Source organism: Scylla paramamosain, chromosome 17 (assembly GCF_035594125.1).
Source record: "Scylla paramamosain isolate STU-SP2022 chromosome 17, ASM3559412v1, whole genome shotgun sequence".
In the NCBI taxonomy this organism is placed as follows: Eukaryota; Metazoa; Arthropoda; class Malacostraca; order Decapoda; family Portunidae; genus Scylla; species Scylla paramamosain.
In genome coordinates this window covers 19536635-19563184 of record NC_087167.1, presented here as the reverse complement: position 1 = coordinate 19563184, position 26550 = coordinate 19536635, and the positions used below count along the sequence as shown (strand labels likewise).

Here is a 26550-nt window from a genome sequence, read left to right as displayed (position 1 = left end):
GCATTTTTTGATAAGGAGTCAACTTGTTAGTTTTTAACTAGTTCTTATACCATTAAGGAGTAGATTTTGTGTATCATCTTCATTCTCCATTTATTTTCATCATTCATCAACTCACTTCATCCATACACAGAGTTAAGATAGAACTACTGGCGAAAGGTTCTGTTTAAAAAAAAATAAAAAACCTAATGAGTGTAGGAGAGCACCGCAATGTCAATGGGAAGACTCTCCACCAATATTTGTACCTGCTACTGCCTGCCTCACCTCTCTTTATTAGGGTAAAGAACCCTCTACCGTAGAGAGACATATACAATGTGGCAGGTGTGCAGAATTCACTGACAGCCAGAATATAATTATGACCCTAGAAACAAGGAGTTAGTGAAAAAATCACTCGTAGATTGAGGATTTTATGCAGTTTTGGATGGAAGATCTGTCATGGAACCCAATGACAAACTCTTCTTAGCAAGAATTTGCCTTATACCTTATCCTAACACAGTCCCTCGTTTTCTTGAATTTTTAAGCTCATAAACACGAAGAGATGTCAATCCATCATTGGCCTCAACGAGAGATAAGAAACATTTTTTGGTCTCACTTTGGGTCCTGGCAACATAATAGCTCACCCACAGTGCACTTGGGGATTACATCATGGTGTGGGATCAGAGACAAGATTATTTTAACCCACTTTGCTCACTAGAGGATTGGCAACAAAAAAGTGTTCATTTTCACCCAGATGACAAGAATTTTCAGGACCAGGATTGAGCACCATGTGGGTTGCCACTCCCATAGTAACTAGATAGGTGATGGAGGGTAAAGTTCAGTCTGACAGTGAGTAAATTCTGGTATCACTATGATTGAGTCTGTTATGAGACGGTCTTAAATCGATTCTTAGGCAACATTCAAGACCAACAGAAAACTACTGCTCAGATCCTTGGGTCAAATTGAAAAGGGCTTAATGCTGCATTTTTCTACCCATTGCTACGGTATTGCCTAAAAAAAAAAAAATCACTTTTCAAAAGTGGTGAAAATGGCTTAAGTAGTGTCAGCAGTCAAAAAAGTTTTAACCACTCTCATTTTTCAGGGAAGAAATTGTCCTAAAATCCTGAAAGAAAATACTGCCTGTTTCTCCAATGGTCTTTAAGCTTACCAAGTTTAAGCGATTTTGATGGAAAAAATGACTTGGCGATCAAACATCTGAGAGAATTATCCTTATATTACTCAGTCTTCTTCTTTGAAAAAGGCAAAAATGATACTGGTATTGGTGTTAGCAACATGCTCTGTAAGCCTCATTGAGATCAGGCAAACTACCTCTCGGTGAATTGTGGGCTTAAGTAGCATACGGGTTCACCTCAAATTTTGCACCAGGGATGCCATTCACATGATCATTTGGTGAAAAAGTGTATCCAGAAACAGATTTGCATTGTTTGCTGCTCTGTTTTAACCTCTCTGTTGTGTGGTGGAGGGTTAATGCACAGCTGATAAGACTCGCATACAGATACCCTATGTCTTGAATTCTCATTTGCTACCTAAGGTGTCAGTCTTGAATGGATTCACATAATTTTTATGAGTTCACTGTTCATCCAAAGCTTGGAATTCAGGGCTTTTCAGCACATTGTTGAAAAGGCCTCATCGAAAGCATGCCTAAAGTACATTCAAGACTGACAGGATAAAAAGGTAGCATACAACAAACTTTGACCGTGGCGAGTCTTGATTAACAAGATTAGACTGCCTGCACCTGCAAGTCTTGAACTGACGATAAAAGCCTACTCAAGCTAAATCCTCTGATACCATAAGAAGAATTCAAGTGAAATACTTCTTTTTAAAGCTCATTTTTATTAGAACAAATGGAAATTACATCCCATTCATCTAAGTATATTTAGATGCTGCAAACAACTAAATCCTTTCCCATTTTGCTGCCTGCCTTGCCTCTCCCAGCCTCTCCTGAAAATCTTAAGCATATTTCTTTTGTTGATAAGAATTTCAATGATGCGAGAGGTGTTCTGTGTTGCCGCCAATGATGATAGAGAGCAAAGCTCTCTAAGTCCTTCCATGCACATTTTTCTCCTTTTCTGAGGCAGCAATGCTTCCTTTTGTATCCCCAGTTTACTTTCATTGAGGTGGTTTTGATGTGGTGCCTTTTTTGGGGGGAGATAGGAGAGGTTCCAAGTAGCCATGTAGGCATCCATATATTGCAACTGACTAATGTCTTGTATCTTTCCAGGATTATTAAAACAGGCAGAATTTATCACAGTGGATGACTTACGGGACTGTAGTGAACAGTGGGATGAGGACTTACTCGATGACTCAGACAAAGACCCAGACTTTAATATAGAAACATACACCAAACAAATGAAGGGTGATTTAAGTGAAGGAGAGGAGGATATGGTACTTGAACAAACAAAAAAGAAAAATAAAAGAGTGAAAAGAGTGCAGAGCCACAGCCTTCCTGCTCACACTGGGGAGTAGGTGATGGCAGTGGTGGTGATGCTGGCGACAGCTTTGCTTGTGATACTGACAGTGACAGTGTTATGGATGAAGAAAAGGGAGGAAGGGAAGGAGGAGGAGGAGGAGGAGGAGGAGGAATATGAAAATACTGGTAATATTGATTATAGTGATTTGAAGGAAAAATGTTTAAGGGTTCTTACTACTGCATGTATGGCAGCAAACGGTGTGAGAAAGAAGACCCTTCAGAGAAAAATTGAGGAGGTTATGAAGGCACAAACCCCAGCAGAAGTAGAGTCCACCTACTTGGGGAAAACTGAGAATTTAAAGAAGAAAGTCTCTTCTCTTGAAGATGAAATGAAAGATCAGCTGGCAACAAATAAGGCATTCTGGGCAATTGTCGTCAAGAGCCTCCCAGGGACAGAAAAGAAAGTACTCACTCGAATACGAGAGCTGAAAAGCGAAAGTGGGTGTAAAATATTGTCCTGTCCTATGCCCTATTGCATTGCTGAAGTGAAAAACATGCCAAGGCATCTGGCTCAGGTCCACGGTGTAGTGGGCAGCATAGAGCAACAAACTGTCCTAAGAAAAATTAAGAAAGGCAGTCCACAACAGAGAAAGATCTCTGTGAAAAAGACCAAATACCTCAAGCGATGCAGTATGTGTGATAAGGTGCTGACGAGGGTGGACTCACACCTTGCAACTAAGCATGGGCTGAAGCGTGGTAGTGCCCGCTTCAGAGAGATGTTCAATGCAGTAAGTACTACTAGTGTTACTGCCAATTCTTTATCGATTGATACCAACAAATACATTACTTTATACCTAATACCTACCTTTATGTGTCTTTGCATTCTTTGCCTATTGCAGGGGAAGACCAAGATGATGAATCACTTGAAGATGAAGACCATCACCCACAACAACCTATCAAGCATGAACCATTCAAGAATTTCCTTGATCAGTATAGGACCGAACTAAGGAACACTTCATCACTAAACCCTTCATCCATTGACTTTAGTATCAGAATAATTTCAGACCTAGTAAAGCACTTCTTCAAAGGACAGAAGGAGGACAAGTTTGATGGACAGGCCCTCATTAACACATTCTTCTCTCTTGGGGAGGCAAAAAGCTTCCTCAGACGAAGAGGGGGCACACTGTTGGGGAGCTATTGCTGCAAGATTATCTTTACCTGCAGTAGGGTCGTTAGCTTTCTGAAGAATCGACATACTCATGAAGAGTGGAATGTGGACCAAGCTCTAGCTAATGAAGCAGAGCTTGCATTGAAAAACCTCCTCAAGAGGTATCAGAAAATAGAAAAACAGAGAGGGCCGCATCACGTGAAAGGAAAGCATCCAATATGTTGTCCCTTTATGAAATTCAGAGAATCTTAAGGTCTCCCACAGTGAAAACCATCCTTCAAAAAGCTGCAGACTGCCTGGAAAAAGAAGAATTGCAACCCCATAACTACTGCTGGGTTTATCAAACTCTGGGACACACTGATAACAAGTCTTCTTGTTCACTCTCTAAGAAGAGCACAAGAGTTTACAGAGTTTACTGTGGGAGAGTGGAATGAAAGGTCCACCCACCAGGCAGGAGAGGAAACTGTCATAAAGATTAGGAAACATAAAACAATGACCTATGGCAGCGCTGACATTGTCCTCAACAATGTCGAGGAGAGGGCACTGAAAGCTTATATGATGTATGCAAGGCCCCTTATCACACAATGTCAATTAGATTCGTGCCCAGTATTCATCACCTCCAGTAAGCCAGGCAGGCTCGATGAGTGTTGTGGTAAAATGGACATATGAGGAGCTCCGTGCATTAGGGGCTCATGCGTCATCTCCCGCCATTTTCTGTTTTCGCCAGTTCTGGCTTCTCCAACTCTTCTAGATCACGTGGGTATAGCTGGGGATAGGATTCCCTACCTTATTCCCACTGTACTGAGGGGTGAGCATTGCATACTGAAACCTGTTTTATGAGCAGAGGACTTTTCCGGTAGCGTGTATCAGGGGCTCAAGCGCTTGGCCAATGAGCGGTCCATATTCAGTCACTCACAGCCGCCCAGCCAATCACGCGCTCTGAGGCGTCCCGCGTCATTAGCCACGCTACATCCTTCCATCAGCCCACACGTGGTATCGCGAGTGTTATTTTTTTTTGCTTTCACCATGGATTTACTGTCTGATAACAGCTCCAGTTCATCAGAGCATGAAGCTGAGACTTCAACTAAGCCACGGAAGAGGCAACGGTGCCCTGAGAAGTGGATAAGAGCCGAAATTAAGCATAAATGTAACCGGGGTGAGGCCTACACCAGTCACACCTCGAAGAAGGAAGTGGGTCCAAGGAGAGTTGGGCCTCCCTGCACTTGCCCTGATAAGTGTTTTACCAAGGTAGGGGGTGACAAAGTGGAAGATATCTTCAAAGGATACTGGGATCTAGGAAATCATGATGCCCTGAGTAATTAATATTGCCTTTCGTGTTGTTGAGACACCCGTGAAACGTCACAGGAAGAAGCAGGATGAGCCTACTACTGAGTGTATGAGACAGTGCACACGTGTCTATTCTGTGTTAGTGGATGGGATGGCTGTGACTGTCTGTAAGAAGGCCTTTCTTAACATTCACGGCATAAGTGATAAACGTGTCAGGAACGTTTTATTGAAGACCAAAGCCTCGCCGACAGGAACTCCTGCAGCAGACAAACGGGGAACTACATCAAGTTGGAACACAGTTGCTGTTGAAAAAAAAGACCTGGTGCGGAACTTTATTAAGGCCTTACCTGTATGTTCCTCACATTATTCTCACACAAAGGCCCCCAACAGGAAGTACCTACCCCCTGGCAGTACTCTCATCTCACTCTACAAGGCTTACAAGAACGACCTTGAGGAGAAGCAGCTACATGACTCTGTGGTGCATGATCACATGTTTCGTGATATTCTCAATAATGAATTTAATATCGGTACTACACCACCCCAAGCAGACACCTGTAACTTGTGATGAGTACAAAATTAAGTTGAAAATGCTACAAGAAGAGAACAACATCCCAGAGGTTGAACTACTCAAGGCTCAGAAGACTGCCCATGACGCCCATGCTAAGGTCGTCCAGAGACTCCTCAAGGCCTACAGTTATGAGAAAAGCCCGAAGATTGCATGTATTGCCATTGATCTTCAGCAGACCCTCCCTACCCCTAGACTTACATCAGGTGCTCAGTACTATAAGAGGAAACTCTGGACCTATAACCTCGGGATTCATAATCTTAAGACCAAACAGGGGTACTTTTTTGTGTGGCACGAGGGGCAGGCGAAGAGGGGGTCATCAGAGGTCTGCAGCTGCCTTGAGTATTACATGTCTCACTTCGTGGACGAAGGGGTTGAGAAGCTTGTTGTCTTCACTGATAACTGTTCTGGGCAGAACAAAAATATAAACCTTGTCTCCCACTACCTCAGGCTCATCCACTCAGGGCGACTAAGCATGATTGAACACCGTTACATAGAACCTGGTTATTCTTACATGCCTTGTGACCGTGATTTCGGGCGTTTGGAGTTGAAACTACGTGGACTTCAGATCTACACCCCCCAGCATTACATGGACATCATGAAGACTGCCAGTGAGAAGAAGCCATTCGTCGTCATTCCCATGGACTACAACCACTTCTTTGACTTCACCATCCTGGGAGCTAATGTTTCTAAAGCTAAGCAAGCTCAAGTCTGGCTTCAAGTCTACTAAGGTCCTAAAAGTGTCTAATGAAGAGCGAAGGGGCGTCATGGTGATGAAGGGCTTTTGTGAGGAGCAGGATGATTGTCTGTGAGTCATGCAGAAAAAGAAGGGGGAGTACGACCCGAGGTTTGACTTAAGCAAAGTTAACCTGCCCCTTAAGTACCCCCGTGGTGTTCCTCTCACGAAAGACAAAACATCTGACCTGAAGGACCTTCTAAAGTTTGTACCTGGTGAATACAGGGCATTCTACAACGACCTCTTCAAGATCCAGGGAAGAAGGGAGAGTGAGGTAGACGTGCAGGAGGGGCCGGATGAACCCACTGATGACCTCCTCGATTACTAATCCCCCCCCACCTTATTCAAGTTACATGGGCACAACATCTTCCCTGGAATGGTGAGTGTTACTAATATTGTATGAATTTCATGTATTTATTGTGATTTGGTATCTGTCTGGTTTAGAAAAAATAACAAAGTTAAAAAAAACTCAATCGTAATTAAAAAAAAATAATAATAAAACATAATTGCAATGGATAATGAAATTAATACTATATATATATATATATATATATATATATATATATATATATATATATATATATATATATATATATATATATATTATACATATTTACTTTTCATTTTGAGTGTTTATTTACATGCCACACATATTGGGAATAGTGGGAATTGTACATGGGTGTGCTAAAATGTGCATATTTCTATTATAATATGTAACCAAAAAAAATAACGAATAACACAGGAAAAAAGATCTCTTCCAAAGCTTTCAAATGATATATTACACTTTGATTTTTACGTGTAAATAATGTCCGTAATCTTTGTCCCTACTTTAATGCGTAATTACTTGGAATTCCTAATTATGCATTTGAGCCCCTAATGCACGGAGCTCCTCATATCCAATATCACTGCCATTCTCAGAAAAGTCTCTCTGAAAGCTGGAGTATCATCCAGATTAATTAACACAAGAATGTTGAGAAGATCTACCATCTCATGTGCCTGGAAGAGGAACACAGATCCTGCTTTCAGGCAGGAACTTTCACACCTCACAGGTCATAGTTATGAAACTGCGAGGCATTACTATGCCATGTATGACACCAGCAAGGAGGCACGTAAAGTTGTCGGCAAGCTGGAAGAATACAGGGAGGTAGTATTGGCCCATTTTGTCTTTCAAACAATATTGAATACCTATACCTCTTCTTATCAATGAACTAACTCACTTACTCCTTCCCATACTCATCAGAAGTGCACTGGCTATCAGCTCCCCCTCCCATGACATGGAGATGGTTGCTGAGGAAGAAGGACTTATCTCAGCAACAACAGATGAACAGTAAGTATTTAGCTTACCCTCATCTATTACTCTTGATCACTTTATATGTTGGATCTCAATCATTTTTTTCTGTTCCGCAGGGAAGAAGAGGATGAAGCATCAAGGACAGCTGTCGCCGCATCTGAAGACAAGGAAGCAACTTTCCTAGCTCCTCATCCGCCCTCCAAAACAAGGTAACTAATGTGGCTGCTCTCAGTTTACCTATTTATGCATGTCTCACACATTTCCCCTGACTTTTTCTAACCCTCTCTTGATCTTTAACAGGAAAGATGCCAAAGAAGTATTGCCAGAATCACCAACCAAGAATTTCCTATCTTCCGTCAGCTCACGACCAGTTACTTATCCCTCGGACCTCTCATTCCTAGAGGAAAGTGATGAAGATGAAGAAGAGAGGCTACCACCAAATGAGTTTTACAATATGGTTACCTCTGAACACAAAGCTGCTAGAGAGCAGCTGTGACGAGGCAGGCGAGGTGGATGAGAAGAACCAAAAGGAATAAAGAGATTTTCCTAAGTTACCGGTTGGGAGTTAGTGGCGAAAGGGAATATGGTACTTATTCCGTAACCAAGAACCAGGGGGGCAGCCCAATCTTGGGCTCGCGTCCCTTGGTGCAGGAACCCAGTAACGGGAACCAACTCGCGTCCATCAGCAGTAGTCCGGGGAAGAGTTTTCTTTTCTGTTTAAGGCACTGTGACCCTAGAAGCCACTTGCAGAGCGAAAGGGTGTTGGTAACACGGTCTGCTGTAGAGCACTGCGGTTCTTGCGGTGTCCCGTGTACCACTGCTAGTCCGTGAAACATGCGAGGCAAGTAACTGCATGGGGCGAAGCAAGGGGGTCTGTTGCTGCTGTGCCTCATGTTTCGGCACGGAGCCTGCATGCACGTGGCCCTTGTGAGGCACCCCAGTTTCAGGCCTGTGCGTACCCATATCCAAAGCTGGTCTCCAAGGTAAGAAGCCTCTGGTCGATAGACTAATGTAGGTAAGGGAAGTTGGCAAATTAGATCCATAATTTCGGGATAAGGATTGGCTCTGAGGATTGGGCCAGTCGGGGCTGTGCAGGAAGCAGGCCTGGGTTAGGGCGCTGGACTGGGCTCAGAGGTAACGAGGCGCGCACTGTTGGGTGTCGCCGTCCGCCCTCTTTCCCTTCCGTGCTGTCAGTGTCCGCCCATCTCATCGCAGTGCCTACCCTCTACTCCAGTGGCGGCGACCCATTCCAAATGTGGCCTCGTGCCGCGCTCCCCTCGATCAAGCCTGCTGGTGTGGCAGTGTGAGACGGGGACCAGGTTCCTGAAAGGCATTGTGAAGGCGGCAGTGTCAAAAGGGGCCCTGAAAAGCCCCGATAAAGGCGTCCGCTCATCTCGCTTCACTCCCAGTTCCCCTCCACCGTCTGCTGGTCGAAAAGCCAGTGCGCCGAGGGAGCGCACGTCGTCGGGGATCCATCCGCAGGGTTCGCGCCAGCACCGTGCTGTGGGGTGTGGCACGCTGATGCGACAGTGGGGTCAAAATGGCCTGACGTGCCTGTGAGGGTTGGATTACATGGTGGCGGCAGTTTTAGCCCTCTCGCCCCTCTTGCCGAGAGCTCGGACCAGTGTGTCTCTGGCCCTTCCATGGAACGCATTAGGCTGCGTGGGCGCGGGAGCTCCAGTTCTCTCTACCGCCGGTCCTCATTGGCCGGTTAGGTAGCAGTAGAAGCCATCTCCTGCTCCAAATCCACTTTAGCTGGCACCCAGCGATCAACTCAGAACTGGCACAGACCAGGGGAATCCGACTGTCTAATTAAAACAAAGCATTGCAATGGTCAGAGATGGATGTTGATGTAATGTGATTTCTGCCCAGTGCTCTGAATGTCAAAGTGAAGAGATTCAACCAAGCGCGGGTAAACGGCGGGAGTAACTATGACTCTCTTACGGTGATAGTAGTTACTAAGAGTGCAACCCCTCCACGTGGGCCCACTGGATGTTAGATTTAGGAGGGTTTCCCGCCACCACCCTCAACTATTCCACAGTCAACTCTAGCAACTAAGTTTGCACTCCCCCTGCTATTTGCAGGGCCGCAGCACTGCTTGACGTTGCTTTTATTCCTTCGATCACAATTTTTGATGGAGAGAGGTGCTGCACCCACCACGCCACTTGTGGCTGGTGAATGCTCTCCGACGTGTCCTCAATGTGGCTGATCCTTCAAGAACTACACTGGGAGGAGAGGCCATAGTCACCCAGAAGAGTATCATGCCACAGGGGTCTTATGCCTAAAAGCAACCCCAAAGGCCCGGTGGACCCCTGAGGAGGTAGCCTTGATGGCTGCTGCCTTTGAGAGGGACCATCATTTGGAGGTTGACCTGAATGAGGCAATAAGGCATGAGGTGCTTCCCCATAGAACGGTGGAGAGCATCAAGGGTAAGAGGAAACAAGCCGTGTATAAGGCCGCGCTGGAAGAGGCCTACAGCAGTTCGGCCCCACGTCCCTCTGCCCTAAGGACTACTAGGTCTAGTGGACGACCAGTCCAGAAACCCTGCTTCCACTCCTTCTACCTCTCTTGCCACCATTGACAAGGAGGTAGAGGAGCTTCTACCATGCATGGTACCACCTTCGACCCCTGTGGACCCACTAGTCATCCTGGGCAGGACTGTCCAGGATCTATTGGGATCGCTGGGCGTCGAGGTTCTGAAGACCGCTGACGAAGTCCACAACCAAATAGAGACTTGGTGCCCCTCTGTCCCCCTGCAGACACACAGGCAGGTCCACCACTCGGCTCCAGGAAGATGAGGAGGTCCTGGGAGTTCGCCCTCTTCCAGGAGGCATGGAAGAGGGACTGAGGCTAGGCGGTGAAGAGGGTGGCTGCCGGCCTAGGTCCATTGCAGACAAGGGAGGAGCGGCCAGAAGGGACGCTGGCGTACTGGAGGTCGCTCTTCCAAAGGCGAAGCCCGGAAGGGCTTAGCCTGTCTTCCTCAGTTGTCCATCCGGGACTCAGTCCCAAACTACTGGCCCCCATCACTGAGGAGGACATCGAGGTAGCACTGAGGTCTACTGAGGTCTATTATTGAGGCAAGTGCTGCCATTTTCGTTAATCTATTCTCTCCCTTATTATATGTACTTGGCATTTATTCTACCCATGTTTGGACTGCTTATATATTGTATGAGGCACAATAAAAATATTCTTTTCAGCCAAAACACTCAGGTATTGGATAAAGGAGAGAATAGTGCTTGTTGTGATTATTTACATTTACAGGTGGGGACTACATTCTCCACCCCTACTTGTTCAACACACTGGCGCTTGGGGCGATAGTGGTGACTCTCTTAAGGTAGCCAAATGCCTCGTCATCTAATTAGTGACGCGCATGAATGGATTAACGAGATTCCCACTGTCCCCATCTACTATCTAGTGAACCCACAGGCAGGGAAACGGGCCTGCGTTTAAGAGTGGGGAAAGAAGATCCTGTTGAGCTTGACTCTAGTCTGATTTTGTAGAGAGACATCAGAGGTGTAGCATAAGTGGGAGTTCGTCATGTCAGGGTCACTTGTGGCTCGTGCGGCCGACAATGAAATACCACTACTCTGATCGTTTCCTTACTTGCTTGGTGAGATGGAATATTAGAATTTGCAAGTTTGGTAATGTCTCAGAAACTCCAGTAAAAAAAGAAAAAAATTGTTATTCCCCACTCAACTTTCTTCTATATGAAAAAATGAACCACAAACTTAATTGCATTAAGTATCCAAAATCTCATCGAAATCAGTCCATTAGTTTTCAATAGATTTGTTTTATTTTTCTGCCAATTTCTATATCTTAAAAACTATGGTACAGAAATGTGTCAAAAATTCAATGGAATATAGATGCATGCCTATGCACTCATTCAATACTACTAGTCACCTTCTTCCCCACTTGACTTTCTTCTATATGACAAATGAACCACAAACATAATTGCATTAAGTAGCCAAAATCTCATTGAAATAAGTCCATTAGTTTTAGAGATAGATTTCTTATTTTTCTGACAATTTCTATATCTTAAAAACTATGGTACAGAAATGTGTCAAAATTCCATGGAATATAGATGCCTCTACACTAATTCAGTACTACTAGTCGCCTTCTTTCAAGCGGTTTTAGTTTGGTGAAAATTGTTCCAAAAATTAATTGAGTACATTTTTATGAAACTTTGCATCAAGGTTTGCTGACATTACCTCATCCATATTTGCATCTTTTTTTAATCTACAGACATTTTGAAAATATGTAAGAAGTAGAGCCTTTTTTTATATTATATTGCTAATATAATAATATATTTTATTATATATAATAATAAATATAATATTATTATTTATATTAAAATATAAATAATAATATTTTATATTATATTATATTGCTAATTAGCCGTGATATAGGCTTATAAAGTTAAGAAAACAAGAAAATAACATAAAAAAATTAAAGATTTCCATAGTTTATTAATACTAGAGATGAAAGTTTGACAGTACTAAATGTCATCTTAGTCTGCTGAAGCATTTACCCCATTTTGGTGTTTGTACAGCCTATTTGAATGATTTTATCTCCCAGTAATGTAGCTGATTATCCGAGAAAAAGCCATAAGAAAGATTTTTTCATGTTATGTAAGCCAGAAAAGTTGGTGAAAACATCTCTGGAATAAGAGAAAATGCTTTAGTAGTCAGTGGTGCATTATTATATGAAACATAGGTGTGCATATATTAACAGTAGTGTTCCCATCACCCACTCCCTTCTCATTATTCATCAATGACCTAAACCAAACCTTGTCCTATCTACTCCTACGTTGATGATAACACCCTGCACTTTTCCATGTCTTTTCATAGATTTCCAATACTTCAGAAAGTAAACATTTCACGCAGGGAAGCCACAGAACGCCAGACTCCTGATCTTTCTAAAATTTCTGATTGGGGCAGAGCAAACTTGGTATTGTTCAGTGCCTCAAAAACTCAATTCCTCCATCTATCAACTTGATACAACCTTCCAGACAACTATCCCCTCTTCTCCAATGACACTCAACTGTCCCCCTCTTCTACACTGAACATCCTTGGTCTGTCATTTACATATAATTTGAACTGGAAACTTCACATCTCATCTCTAGCTAAAACAGCTTCTATGAAGTTAGGCGTTCTGAGATGTCTCTGCCAGTTTTTCTCACCCCCCCGCTGCTAACTCTGTATAGGGGCCTTATCTGTCCATGTATGGAGTATGTTTCACATGTCTGGGGGCATTCCACTCATACCCCCTCTTCTAGACAGGGTGGAATCAGAAGCTTTTCGTCTCATCAACTCTCCTCTGACTGACTGTCTTCAGCTTCTCTCTCATCTCTAGCTATCTTCTACCGCTAATTTCATGCTAACTCATCTTCTGATCTTGCTATCTGCATGCACTTCTCCTCCTGCAGCCTTGCTGCACACGACTTTCTTCTTTCTCTCACCCCTATTCTGTCCACCTCTCCAATGCAGGAATGAATCATTCATCCCTTTCTCTGGTAAACTCTGGAACTCCCTGCCTGCTTCTGTATTTCCACCTTACTATGACTTGAATTCCTTCAAGAGGAAGATTTCAAGAGACTTATCCTTCAATTTTTTATTACTGCTTTGGACCCTTTTCTGGGACTGGCATCCCGGTGGACCTTTATTTTTATTTTTTCCTTGGTTAGTGTCTCTTCTAAATAAAAAAAAAAAATTGTCTATTACTCATGAGGGATCAGAAAAAGTGGTCAGGAAACTTCATATGTATTGAAAAGTAACACGAAATGGCTCACCCATGGCACATTGGTAACATCGGGAATTCATGCATGTCTGTTATGGAACACTTAAACATGGCCGACGGACTTGTTAGTTTTGGCCCATTGTGGGGTAAAAAGATGAGTAGCATGGTGCTGTCACCAAAGGTAACACAAAAGTGTCATTTGTCATTCTCGGACTTATTAAGGTAACATAGTACCGGGTCCATAAAATCAGCCATGTTAAAAAGTGGGTTTAGGCAAGGCCGTTTCTACCTATGAGTGACAGTCACTGACAAGTCTGTTACGGGACTGAACTGGCAGTCTGGCAGCCAACTTTTGATCAGTGCCTCCTGGACACGGGACAGGAATGAAATAGGTGGGACAGCTCAAAAATGGCCAAATGGGCTTTAAGCCTGCCAAATAGGTGCATTTTCTGCCAGAAAAAGCTCGAGACTGGTAGCACTTACATGTTCACCAGTGCTCATTCCTGGTCCCGAAAGTTCTCACCAGCTCTTATTTTTTAAACCAAAGCCAGTGTAGTGGTTTAAAACGGTGAACTATTTGACGCTCTATCCAATGAAGTTACTCTCATTGAAATTAAATTACAAGATTTCCAGAAAGATGTTTTCTTATATCATACTGATCTTCTTGGACCTTCAGTTTTTGATCCAAGTGAATGTCCAAGTGGTTGTAATTTCTATGCATCGGAGTTTTTGAAGCCAGACTTCAGATATGATGCTGATACTCCAGTAACAAAGCAGAACAGATTGCAAGGTAAATCTGATTTTTTTTGTGCACTTGGGACACTAGAAATATTGGGTGCTCACCAACTTTAGGTAGCATGCCCTGCTCACAGACTTTCCCACAAGTCCCAGCTATCTAATTTTGAGGACTTGCACAGTTTCAAGTGTAAAATTCAAATTTGCATTGATCTGGCCTCTAAGAATGTTATAAATGTTGGCTCACGAGTTGCTTACTGGGACTGGTAAAGTGAGCAGTCCTATCCCGATCAATTTTACTCTTGTAATCCATTCTGACTGGCAGCACTAGGGCCTGAAACCACCTAACTTCAAATGAGATTGTAAAGCAACTTCTAGGGGTCTATTGTAATCTCCAGGCCCCACTCACCAACATTATTCTCATGAATATGTGGTGAGCTCTTCATCTTGGTGTTTTTCATGAGCCTGAAATCGGATTGGCAACATGCTTGTCCCACCACCAATAATGTTTTCTCATCATTACTATCCCCCACCAGGGATGTACAATGTATGGGCGCATCTCCCAGGTAGCAGATGGGGTTGGGGAGGGAGCCCTCTTGCAGAGTTGCACTTAAGTGCTGTGGACCAACATAGCCTAGGAGAAGGGAAAACTCTGATTCCAAACCACCTGCATTCCTACAGGCTGATGTTTTCTGCTCAATACTCCTTCTTTGAACAAATTTTCTTTTCTTTGCAGGATAGTACTTTCAGGTAAATGGTGATTAATCGCAGAAACAGAGATAATCAGTGAAATGTTGGAGACTGGTAGCCACAGCAGCTCTGAGCAGTTTGACAATTCAGGTCATAACTCAAATTTTGACTCAAAAAAACAGTACAATCAATTACAAAAAGAACACCTGTCCTCTCCTGAGGAGGAAGCAGTGCAATCTACATTGGGAATTGCATGTGCACCTAAGCGGCCTCAAAAGAAAAAAAAAGGTAATGAAGGTATTACAACTAGTAACTTTGCATTTAAATTCACACTGTGCTCAATAATTGAGAATCTCATCTTGATTTTATCAGTGAAAACAGTGAAATCAGTGAACAGTGAAAAACAGTGAACAGTGAAAAAATCAGTGAAACAGATGTCACTGCAGCTAAGAGGCCTCGCATAAGCATAGGTGAGGGACCAGGTAAAAAAGGCTGGTGAAAACCCTGCTTTTGAGGTTCAAGTATAGTGTAGTGTAGTTCAGTCTGGTCTCCTTGATATCAAACAATTTGTTGTTGTTCGAGACACCAGCGGACTGCAGTCACTTACTACAGCCAGTGCTACAGACAATCAGTCTTCAGGAAATGAAACTGAGGGTAAAGACTGGTTTGATTTGGAAATGGCATACAATGATGCACGACGGATTTTTTTTGTCTGTGTACAGACAATGGTTATCCATCAGGTACTGTAGGTGAAAAGGCATCAGATAACAGGCTGGAAATGCCCAGTAGCCTTGCTGACTTTGAGGAATCAGAACTAGGTTCTCAGTCTAACGATGAGTGAGCAGTTGACTGCACTGATGTCTAATTACCCATATCATTCTCTCATGGATAAAATTCCAGAAGAGTCTCACCACATGGAAATGAGGATGACATTTAATCAATTTCCTGAGCTTCCAGCTCTTCTGGAAGTGAAGACTCACCAGAAAAAAAATAAAGCAGAAGGAGTAAGAATTGTCAGCGCTCCACAAAGAGCCTTACTTTTTCGAAGGAGATTTGGAGTGCAATTAGAACAGCAACAACTGAAACTTAGGGCCCACATCAGTTCTGTGCACTGGCCCCACGCTCAAAATACTTGTCTTCATAAAGCACAATCTCAGTAAGTTCAGTAGTGTCTTGTCATGCTTTTAAATGTTTCCATATATACTTGATGAACAAAACACTTATTTATGTATACCTCTTTCCCTACAGAAAATCTTGTCCCCTGTCAGGGTGTGTCAAGAGGTGCCAGAACATACGGAGGCATTGCTCAGTGCCTCCTTATGTGCCTGCCCTCTCCTCAGTGCCTGCCGAAGAATGCCCAAAGTAAAATAATGAAAGTTTTTGATGAGTCGGGCAAAAATTCTGGTGGCAGTCAACCTAGCAAGACCACCAGCAAAAACTGCTATCTTTCATGAACCTGCATGGTATGTGACAAAATTGTGAAGCACACAGATGTGCATGCAGAAAAGATACACTTGGCTAAGAGGTGGACAAGCTTTTTTGAAAAGATTATGAAGGGATCTCCCCTCATGCATTCTGAATCTAGGGAGACAGTGAAGGTGGCCCAACTAGAGTGCAAATTTCCACCATGAATGGGTTGAAGCTATTTTTCAATGAATTTGAGAAATACTTGAAAAACTACACCTCTTGGAGAAACCACCATCACAGTTCAGCTGAGGATTTTTGGTGACATAGTCCGCTCTAGTCTACCCATCAACTCTGAGTTTAACCCGAGTGACTACAAGATTGTATGACTTCTTACAGAACTGGACAATGAAGATCCACCAGGGCTCTTCACTCTAAAAAGAGACACTTTTAGTGCAAACTATAAGCAGAAAATTATGTTTGCCTTTACTCAGGCCATAGAGTTTTTGGCAATAGACGCAACTGAAACACTACAAATCTCTGAGGATGAAAAATGCTAGGCCACCTGGAGGCTCATGACAATTACAAGCATGTATTCCTTTCATCTTCATTTTGAATATTCTTGAATAATAATGGTGTCCATTTAATTATTATTTTTTAAGCCAAATACAACAAGGAGAAAAAACAAGCATTCAAGACAAGGCACAAGAAGGAACGAGAAAATGTCAACCTTGAAGTTGTAGAAAGTATCCCCAGGGCACCACATATCACTACCACACTGCAAAATGCATTGAAGAGTCTGGATGACTCCAGCTGCCCACTGAGCAGTCTGTCGGAGTTCACCAACCTGAGAGATGTCCTTATGTTAGTACTGATGATAAAGTCGCTAAGACGAGCCATAGAGTTTGCAGAGTTCACCCTTTTGGAATATTCAAGCCATAGAGTTCACAGAGTTCACCCTTCTGGAATATTCAGAGATGCAGCAGCAGACTGACTACTACTACATAGTCAGAATTGCTAGTCACAAGACTGCCCAACAGAGGCATACCCTTTTTCTTTGTGAAGAAGCCAAGGCACTTGAGGTCTATGTTAAATACTTTAGACCCCTCACCTCAGCCTGCTCCTCCCCAAGCTATTTTGTATTCATGAATCACAGCTCCATCAAATGTGAGAAGCTTTTTATTTCAAATCTTGGATGCATGATAAAAAGAAAAGGACTGTCTAAAGGGCCAGGAAAGAGATGAAAATCAACTCAAGAATGCTGTGAAGGATGCAAATAGCAGCACCGTGGCAAACATTGGATGAGCCTTCTTGAAGGCTTAAAGTTGCCATACAGTGGGGCCATTCCCTTGAGACAGCCAGCCAGTACTACAAATTCTAAGAGAAAGTTAGAACCAGCAAAACCGTGGTCGACAAACTATTACAGCTGAGACAGCATGCAGCTCCAGGGGAATAAGTACCAAGCATAGAGGCTTCTGCAGAGGAGGAGCAGGCAAGGGAGGAAGTAACATCTGTGGATATTACTAGTGCTAGGAAATTGTTTTCAATGTGTCAATAATTCTGCTCATTTATTACAGAATCATAATCTCTGTGGCCTCAATTGAAACTCAACTAGAATATGTCTGATTTGCCTGGAACAGTGAGGTGAGCATCATCCTAGTGGCTCTAGCAAACACATTTTGAAGGGACATAAGCATAGTAATTAAGGCATTCGATAGAAGCACAAGGAAATCTGAGCATGCTGTGGTTTAGCAAGAGGTTAAGTGCTACATGGCAAATCAAGACCTATTCTAATATGAATCATCCCCTGAAAAAATCTAAAATAAGTACAAGCACCTCAAGAAAATGAGGAACAAGCACCTCAAGAAAATGAGGAGCACCTCGTAAAATGAGTATGCTTCAAGTCTTCTATTCTTTTGTGATATCATGCCAAGAATCTGAGTTTTATTCAGTTTTTTTCATAAGGAAAGATCACTTACTCTTCTATTAGTCATTATACCATTTGGGAGTAGTGATAAGTACAGGTACCTTAAGATGAGTATAATTTTGCAAAATAAGTCCACTTCGTCTTTTGTTTTGTAATATAGTGCTAAGGAGTTTTGTAGTGCATTTTTTTGATAAGGAGTCAACTTGTTAGTTTTTAACTAGTTCTTATACCATTAAGGAGTAGATTTTATATATCCATTCTCCATTCATTTTCATCATTCATCAACTCACTTCATCCATACACGGAGTTGAGATGGAACTACTGGCGAAAGGTTCTCTGTGTAAAAGATAAAAATCCTAATGAGTGTATGAGAATCTCCACCAATATTTGTGCCTGCTACTGTCTGCCTCACCTCTCTCTATTTGAGTAAAGAACCCTCTACCATAGAGAGACATTTACAGTGTGGCAGGTGTCCAGAATTCACTGACAACCAGAATATAATTATGATCCTAGAAGCAAGGAGTGCTCATTCTCACCCAGGAGACAAGAATTTTTGGGACCAGGAGTGAGCACCGCACGAGCTGCCACCCCCATAGTAACTAGATAGGGGAAAGAGTAAAGTTCAGGCCAACAGCGAGTGAATACCAGAATCGCTGTGATCAAGTGTGTCGTGGGACAGGCCTGAGTTCACTTTTTTACCTAAGGTTTTAAAGTGGTCCAACACGTGGTAATCGACCTCCTGAGTTAAAAAAAAAAAAACACCCAAATTATTGCCCTACGACTATTAGGGCGCCCGCAAAAGGCGATTACCCAGTTCCTTAAGTAGATTTGATCACAGAATCACTTCACTGATAACAGGTTAATTTTACCCCAAGGACAGGGTAATTCACTAAATCAACTATAACTTTTGAACAAAACAAGTTATCAAAAATCTGAGATATACATTTTGTAGCGCTGAACGTGTTCTTTCCAGTGATACCAGTTTCATCGAAAACACAAAAAATCGACCTTCCAGCTCGACGTACTTAGACTATAATGATCTTAGAGCATGTTAGGGTTTCACTCCTAACAAACACCTTAAATTATTACTATTGAAGATAAAGGTCTGGATTTCAGATATGAAGCAGGCAAATATCAGTAGGGCATGTCTTTCTTGTCATATCTGAAAAATATAAAAAACAAATTTTCAGAAATTTTTAAACTTCACCTCGCCCCAATGCGTGGCAAATATTTCACCGTGATAGGTAAGATGAAAAAATTCGCTCGTGAAATTGCTTATCAATCAACAAAAGAACCAGATATAATAATTTTCCACCTCTAGATTCCGAATCTGTCAAGTATATTAGTTTCACGAAATTGACTGCCTTTTCACTGTGTTCAATCTCTTAAAGGGTAGAGTAGGGTAATTCAAGCCTGTTTTTCCTCCCATTGAAATAACATGGAGTAGGGTAATTCAGGACATGATTGTATCTACCTGGCCATTTCAGAACACATAAGTGAAATTAGGCCTATTAATAAAGATATTTTTATCTGTGATATACCAGTTGAATCCGCTTGAGCACAATCACACGATTATACCAGTGAAATTGTTTTATCTTCATTTATAATAAATTTATCTGCCTTGAAATTATTTAGGTAGATTTCATCATTTCAAAAATTGGCTTTCCCCACTAACATCTTTTTTTTTTTTTAAATATCTGAACGAAAAATATATAAATAGCTGAAACTTTCACAGCACATAAGTGAAGTGGTACAATTTCATTGTCAAGGATGTATGGATGATAACAAGACAAAAAAATATGGAAAAAAAATATATGATACTACTTATAAGACAGGATAATGTATGAGAGTATCTCACAGATTGTTACTAAAGTCTTTCCCCTTTCCAATGAAAGTGAAATTAAAATCTTAATTCAGATCATATTCTTGAAAAAAAACAATAATAATAATCTTAAAACTAATGGACAGATTTCAATGAGAATATGGGAAGGGAAAGGGGGAGGGGAAAAGGAGGAGAGGGAAGAAAGGAGGAAGATAAGGGGGAGGGAGATGGGAAGGGGAAGAGGGTAGAAGGTAATGGTAGGGTGGTGGTAAGATGGAAGGGGGTACATAAGTATCTATATCATTCAAAAAAGGTTTTGAATGATTCTGTGTTAGTAAATCCATCAGTCCTCAGCTCTATTGAAACACTGGACACTGAAGCAGGGTATGTGGAAATTTCAGCACATGATGAATTGAAATAATTCCTCGATATATATATATATATATATATATATATATATATATATATATATATATATATATATATATATATATATATATATATATATATATATATATATATATATATATATTATGTAGAAAGGATACTGGCCAAGGGCAACAAAAATCCAATAAAAAAAAATGCCCACTGAAATGCCAGTCCCATAAAAGGGCGTGCTGTCCTTCTGCTCGTGAAACATGTTTCCCTGCCATCCGGTGCCCCACGCCCTCGATTACTTGCCGGTGTGTCGTCCCACTATGCCCCGCTCGCTCCCATAGCTCGAGTACTAGCATCTCCCGCCGGGAGAGGCGCGCCACCCTTGGTGTGTGGTTAGATAATCATGCCGTGACGTCCCGTGCAGTCCCTCCGCTTGTGAGACATGATTCCCTGCCGGCCGGGACCTTACGCTCTCTATACGTGATCAGCTTGCTGACCCGCTCCACCCCACTCGCTCCCATAGCTCGTGTGGTAGCATCTCCTGCTGAGAGAGGCGAGCTGCCCTTGTGGTGTGGTTAGATTGTCACCCCGTGGTGTCCCGCGCTGTCCTTCCGCTCGTGAAACATGTTTCCCCGCCATCCGGTGCCCCACGCCCTCCATTACTTGCCGGTGTGTCGTCCCGCTATGCCCCGCTCGCTCCCATAGCTCGGGTACTAGCATCTCCTGCCGGGAGAGGCGTGCCGCCCTTGGTGTGTGGTTAGATAATCATGCCGTGATGTACCGCGCTGTCCCTCCGCTCGTGAGACATGATTCCCTGCCGGCCGGGACCTTACGCTTTCTACATGTGATCGGCTTGCTGCCCCGCTCCACCCCACTCGCTCCCATAGCTCGTGTGGTAGCATCTCCTGCCAAGAGAGGCGAGCCGCCCTTGTGGTGTGGTTAGATTGTCACCCCGTGGCGTCCCGCACTGTCCTTCCGCTCGTGAAACATGTTTCCCCGCCATCCGGTGACCCACGCCCTCGATTACTTGCCGGTGTGTCGTCCCGCTATGACCCGCTCGCTCCCATGCTCGAGTACTAGCCTCTTCCGCCAGGAGAGGCGCGCCGCCCTTGGTGTCTGGTTAGATAACCATGCCGTGACATCCCGCGCTGTCCCTCCGCTCGTGAGACATGATTCCCTGCCGGCCGGGACCTTACGCTCTCTATATGTGATCGGCTTGCTGCCCCGCTCCACCCCACTTGCTCCCATAGCTCGTGTGGTAGTATCTCGTGCCGAGAGAGGCAAGCCGCCCTTGTGGTGTGGTCAGATTATTATGTAGAGACGTCCTGTGCCCTTCCCCCGCTCGTGAGACACGATTTTCTGCCACGTGGGACCTCACGCCCTCAAGTTGTGGTCGTTTTGTCGCCCTGCTTCGCCCCGCTCACTCCCCTCGCTCGTGTGGAAGCATCTCCTACCGGGAGGTGCGCACCACCCTTGTGGTGTGGTTAGATTATTACTCCGTGGTGTCCTGCGCCCTTCCCCCGCTCGTGAGACACAATTCCCCGCCGGCAGATACCTCACTCTCTTGATGTGCTATCGGTGAGTAGCTCTGCTGTGCACCGGTCTTTCTCCCAGCTCGATTGCAAGCATCTTCCGCCGTGAGAAATGCGCCGTCCTTGTGGTGTGGTTAAATTATCGTATAGTTGCTTTCTTCTCCCTTCCTACGTTCTTTATCTCAAAAACTATTTGGTCAATTTCAATGAAATTTTGGGAATATAACACAAGTTTTATTGATTAACCGCAAAAAATATGAAGCTAGTGTTTTCTCTATTTAAGAAAATATATATATTTTTTTCTTTTTTTAGGCTTTGTGTCTTACACGCTTTCTCTGCAGTGCGAGGCTTGACGCTGTCGATTCAGGGCGTGTTGCGCATGTGACAACAGGGCATCTGAAAAACCTGCTGGGAGGGCCTTGGCGCCGTTAATAGGGGTAGGGGCTGTGGTGCCACGTTTTTCGGGAAAAAGTCACGAAAAGTGGAAGTTGAGGGGCAGTGGCGTCTAGGGCATCAAGGTAGCTCCCGGGCTGGGAGGTAACCAAGGAGCCTCCGATTCCGTCAATGTCGCACCAGGTTCCGGAACCAACATGCAGTGAGGTTCAACATGCAGTGCAAAAGAGAAGATGGCAAGAATTTCCCCAGGTTCTCCTCAGCCTGGTCCATCACGTGATGCTGTATCCCATATAAATGGTAATTACTTCTTGCTACGGTCTGTAAATGATTTGCAAAATACTGATTAAAAACTGCTGTTACCTCTGTGTCTATATGGCATAATCTGTGTTTCAGATGAGGGTAACAGCACTGAAGATATCTCGGATGGGGATCCAGATGATCCCAGTGAGGAAGGTAGCTCTCCTTTTCTTTTTTTTCTTCTGAATATTTGAAATCATAGTGTGTATATAGAGCTGATAAGACCGTATCTTTATTTCTCTTTCTTCTCAGAAGATGGTGCTTCCCTTGATGATGGTGTCAGTAATGATGATATTCAGCAAATGGCAACTATCTTGGGTGAACCTACAGTACATGCATTACTAGATAAACTAGAGTTACCTGATGAAGATCAAAAAGAGTTTTTGGAGCTCTTTGAAAGCTTTAGCACTGTACCTACCATAGAAGCCATAAATGCCCATTTTGAAGAGAAAATAAGATTCCATAAAAATGAACTTGAAAGGCTTGAAATACAAAAAGAGAAATGTATTAACAGAGCAAGACTGTTTTGGGGGTACCTTAAAGAAAAACAAGCTAGGCTTTTAGAAGCAGGCATAAGGTCAAATCCTACTAGAACCAGGAAACGTCCAAGGAAATTGCATTCGTAAGTTCTGTATGCATATTAATTTGACTTCATATACATTTGGTCTCATTTCACTCATTATCGATATAATTTAACATGACACATTTTTTCTTTTCTTCTACAGAAGAAAATGTCCAATTGGTGGTTGCCCAGGGAAAGTAGTCAACTTGAATAGGCATCTCAGTCAATGCCACAAGTTTTTAACTAACAAAGAAAGAAGGGATGCTCATATTTTAGGCAAAAGAATGTCTGAGATTAAAAAGGCCATCACAGAAAACCCTCGTGACAAGAATCAGAAGAAACAAAGAAAGCATATCGATTATAATAGAGTTTGCTCTGTTTGTGACGAAAGTAAAAAACGGATTGATGTCCATCTAAGAAAAGGTACATCTGCTGAAAAGAGGTTCCGTACCATTCAAAAAAGCTTTTAATGATTCTATATTAGTAAATCCACCAGTTTCCAGTTCTATTGAAAGATTAGAAATTCAAGCAGGATATGTGGAAATTTCAAAAAAGGATGATTTGAAGTCATTCCTTGACATATATGCTGAATACCAGCAAAGATTCACTTCCCTAAACAAAATTACAATGAAAAGGAACGTAAAAATGGTCACAGATCTGCTGCGCCATGGACTCGGGCAAAACTCTGTGTCCCTTATCACAGGGTCACTGATATGTGATTTATTTCAAACAGCTACAAGTGAAGATCCTCCAGGCTATTTATTCATAAAAAAGACATCTTTACAGCCTCTTATTCAAGGAAAATCATTCGCTCATGCAGATGCACCCTTGAATGCCTCAAATTGGAGAAGGGTGACTTGAAAATCACCGCAGATTCCTATAATGAGACTAAAAATTGTTTACAGGCACTTTCTGGTAAGTATCCGATATGCGGATTCTTTATGAGCATATTATGATGATATATATACATTCACTTTATCTAACGCTTTTTCTTTCTTTCCAAGTTCAGTTTCTCAAGGATGAGAAGAAAGAACACTATGAAAGATATTCAAGGAAAGAAAAAGACAACGTCTCTGAATATTATACAAAGGCTGCTGACATGTGAGCATGTAAAAACACTGATGGCAAACGCCATAGATTGCTTGAAAAATGAGAAGAGCTGTCCAGTGCTCATAAGTGAGTTTACCTCTCTTAGGGACACACTGATAACAGTTTTTATGGTGAGCTCCCTAAGGAGAATCATGGAATTTTCTGAATTCCGTCTTTCGGAATATCTTGAGAGAAAAATTGTTTCAAGTGAAGAAAGCATGTATGTCATAAAAATTGCACGACATAAGACGGCAGTAAAGGGGCCATCATTGGTCTACTTGACCACAGACCAAGAAAAAGCACTGACATCTTACATTCAGTTTTATAGACCCCTTGCAGTACCATGCTTGTCTCCAGATTGCTTCATTTTCCCATTCAGCACAAACCAAATTGGAGGGTGCTGTATGAAGCTGGACTTTTCTGGATTAGGTAAAGTGATCAGACGGGTGGCAACTCTCGCAGGGCTTGACACCAAGATAACCTCAAGAATACTAAGAAGATCTCAAATAACAGCATTATGGGAAAGTGATGCTGATCCAGGGTGGCGTACTAAAGTTGCCGATCAATGTTCACATTCATTAGACACTGCTGCAAGGTATTATGAATACTCAGAAAAAGTGAAACCTGGCCTGGATGTGGTCAAGAAGCTATCCAGAATCCGTGAGGCCATGGAAAAAGAATTGAATAGCAAGGATGGAGAGGATGATGAGACAGTCCTTCCCTCAATGTGAGTAAAATGATTTGATGATGATGATGATGATGATGCATTTGTCTTTCTTCTGTTCTCAAACGTTTGTTCTCTTTATTTGTTTAGACCCATGGAAGGTCTTCAAGAAGAAACACAACATGATGAGGGAGAGGATGGTGACGAGGCACTCGTTCATCCCTTAAAGTATGTTTATTACTGATTTATTGGTGATAATGATGAAGGAGAATGTCCTTTGATATTTATCCTTAATTGATTTTCAAACACTTTTTATATTTCTGTTCTCAAACATTTGTTTTCTTTATTTGTTTAGACCCATGGAAGGTCTTCAAGAACAGACACAACATGATGAGGGAGAGGATGGTGATGAGGCATTCGTTCATCCCTCAAAGTATGTTTATTTCTGATTTATTGGTGATGATGATGAAGGAGAATGTCCTTTGACATTTATCCTTAATTGATTTTTAAACACTTTTTTTCTTTTTCATTAATTTTAGCTCTACCAAGGCTGGTTCTGGATTAGCACAGCTACAAGAGCCATCGTCACATGTGGAGCCAAATGTCGATCTGCTGGGAAATGATAGCAACCCAGATGATGGCTTAGTACATCCCTCAGTGTAAGATTAATGTTCTTTTTATAAAGAAGAGGCAATGGTTTGACATGGTAACAGTACTTATTATTTATGGCATTTTATTTTTATGAAATTTCAGGAGTGAGCTCAGCATGCCACTCTCTGTGGGACTTCCCGACGACTTGAGCGTAGGGACGATCTGGACAGCAAAAACAGACAATTCAGGAGAACCAAGAACGCCAGTGAAGCCTTCGACAGCTTCCACTTATAAAGATATCGTGGAAGCTATTGAATCCTGCAATCAAAGTCAAGATAAAGACCATTACATTGTTCGATGGAATGCAGTCAGGGAATATCTCATTAGAAAAAATCCTGCATATCAGCTTCTAACCGTAAAACAGCTTAGAGATAAATACAAATATATGAAAAAGGTAAAGAAAATGATGAAATAGTGTGTACCAAGAGATGTGTAGTAGTGCTCCAATTATAATTAACAGACTGAATGTTGTTTTACAGTGTAATGTATGCTTTTTCGTTCGAAGGAGATCATTCAGAGTCTGTACTACTCCAAAGAAGCTGTAGTTCCTTGATATTTGTCTATCTTGATATTTTGAATAACATGTTTTATGATTTGTATAGAATATTTTATATATTTGTGTAGAATGTGTTCAAAGCTTTTATGTTTAATGAAGGGAAATTAATCACTTATGCTGTACCAATAAGGGTTAACTGCTGTAACTGTATACCAAACTGATATTTCCAATATATGTACACACATTATCTTGTGTATTCATTAATCCTTCCCAGTAGTATTGAGAAAAGAAAGATAATAATCTACATGGACAATGAATATAAGAAAAAAAAAAAAAAAAGACATGTTTTCTTCCAGGTAGCTAGCATCGAATGGAATTCTTCAAAGTTTGATAAGTCTTGCTATCAATTCCAATACATCGGTATTAAAATGTCAGTTACACGCCGAAACACACTATGTTATGATGGCTGGGAATAAAAATGTAGTCGGTAATATGAAGTCGGTGATGAGCAGATATCTATTGGACATTGCATTGTCCCCGGCGCACCGAAACACCCTATGCTGTGTGGGCGCAATAAAAAAGTAGTCAGTAGCTAGGTATGATGATGTAGATCTGTGAGTAGGGCAACAAGGAACATAAAATCGGTGGTGAGCAGATATCTACCAGGCAAGGACTTGACACTCTCGATCTGTGGTCGGTGTGTTGCGACACTCCGTCCGA

At 42.4% G+C, this 26550-nt stretch overlaps 2 protein-coding genes across 2 annotated transcripts in view; one reads left to right on the top strand and one right to left on the bottom strand.

Annotated features, from left to right (window-relative positions):
- The window catches only part of LOC135108262 (uncharacterized), a 61114-nt gene that overhangs the window by 5676 nt on the left and 28888 nt on the right, over positions 1 to 26550 (bottom strand). The window lies entirely within an intron of this gene.
- Positions 23941 to 26068, top strand: LOC135108260 (uncharacterized). Its single transcript, XM_064019008.1, has 5 exons — positions 23941 to 24746; positions 24834 to 24911; positions 25039 to 25116; positions 25223 to 25342; positions 25437 to 26068. The coding sequence occupies exons 1-5, from the start codon at positions 23950 to 23952 to the stop codon at positions 25747 to 25749; spliced, it is 1386 nt and encodes a 461-aa protein (XP_063875078.1). The 5' UTR covers positions 23941 to 23949; the 3' UTR covers positions 25750 to 26068.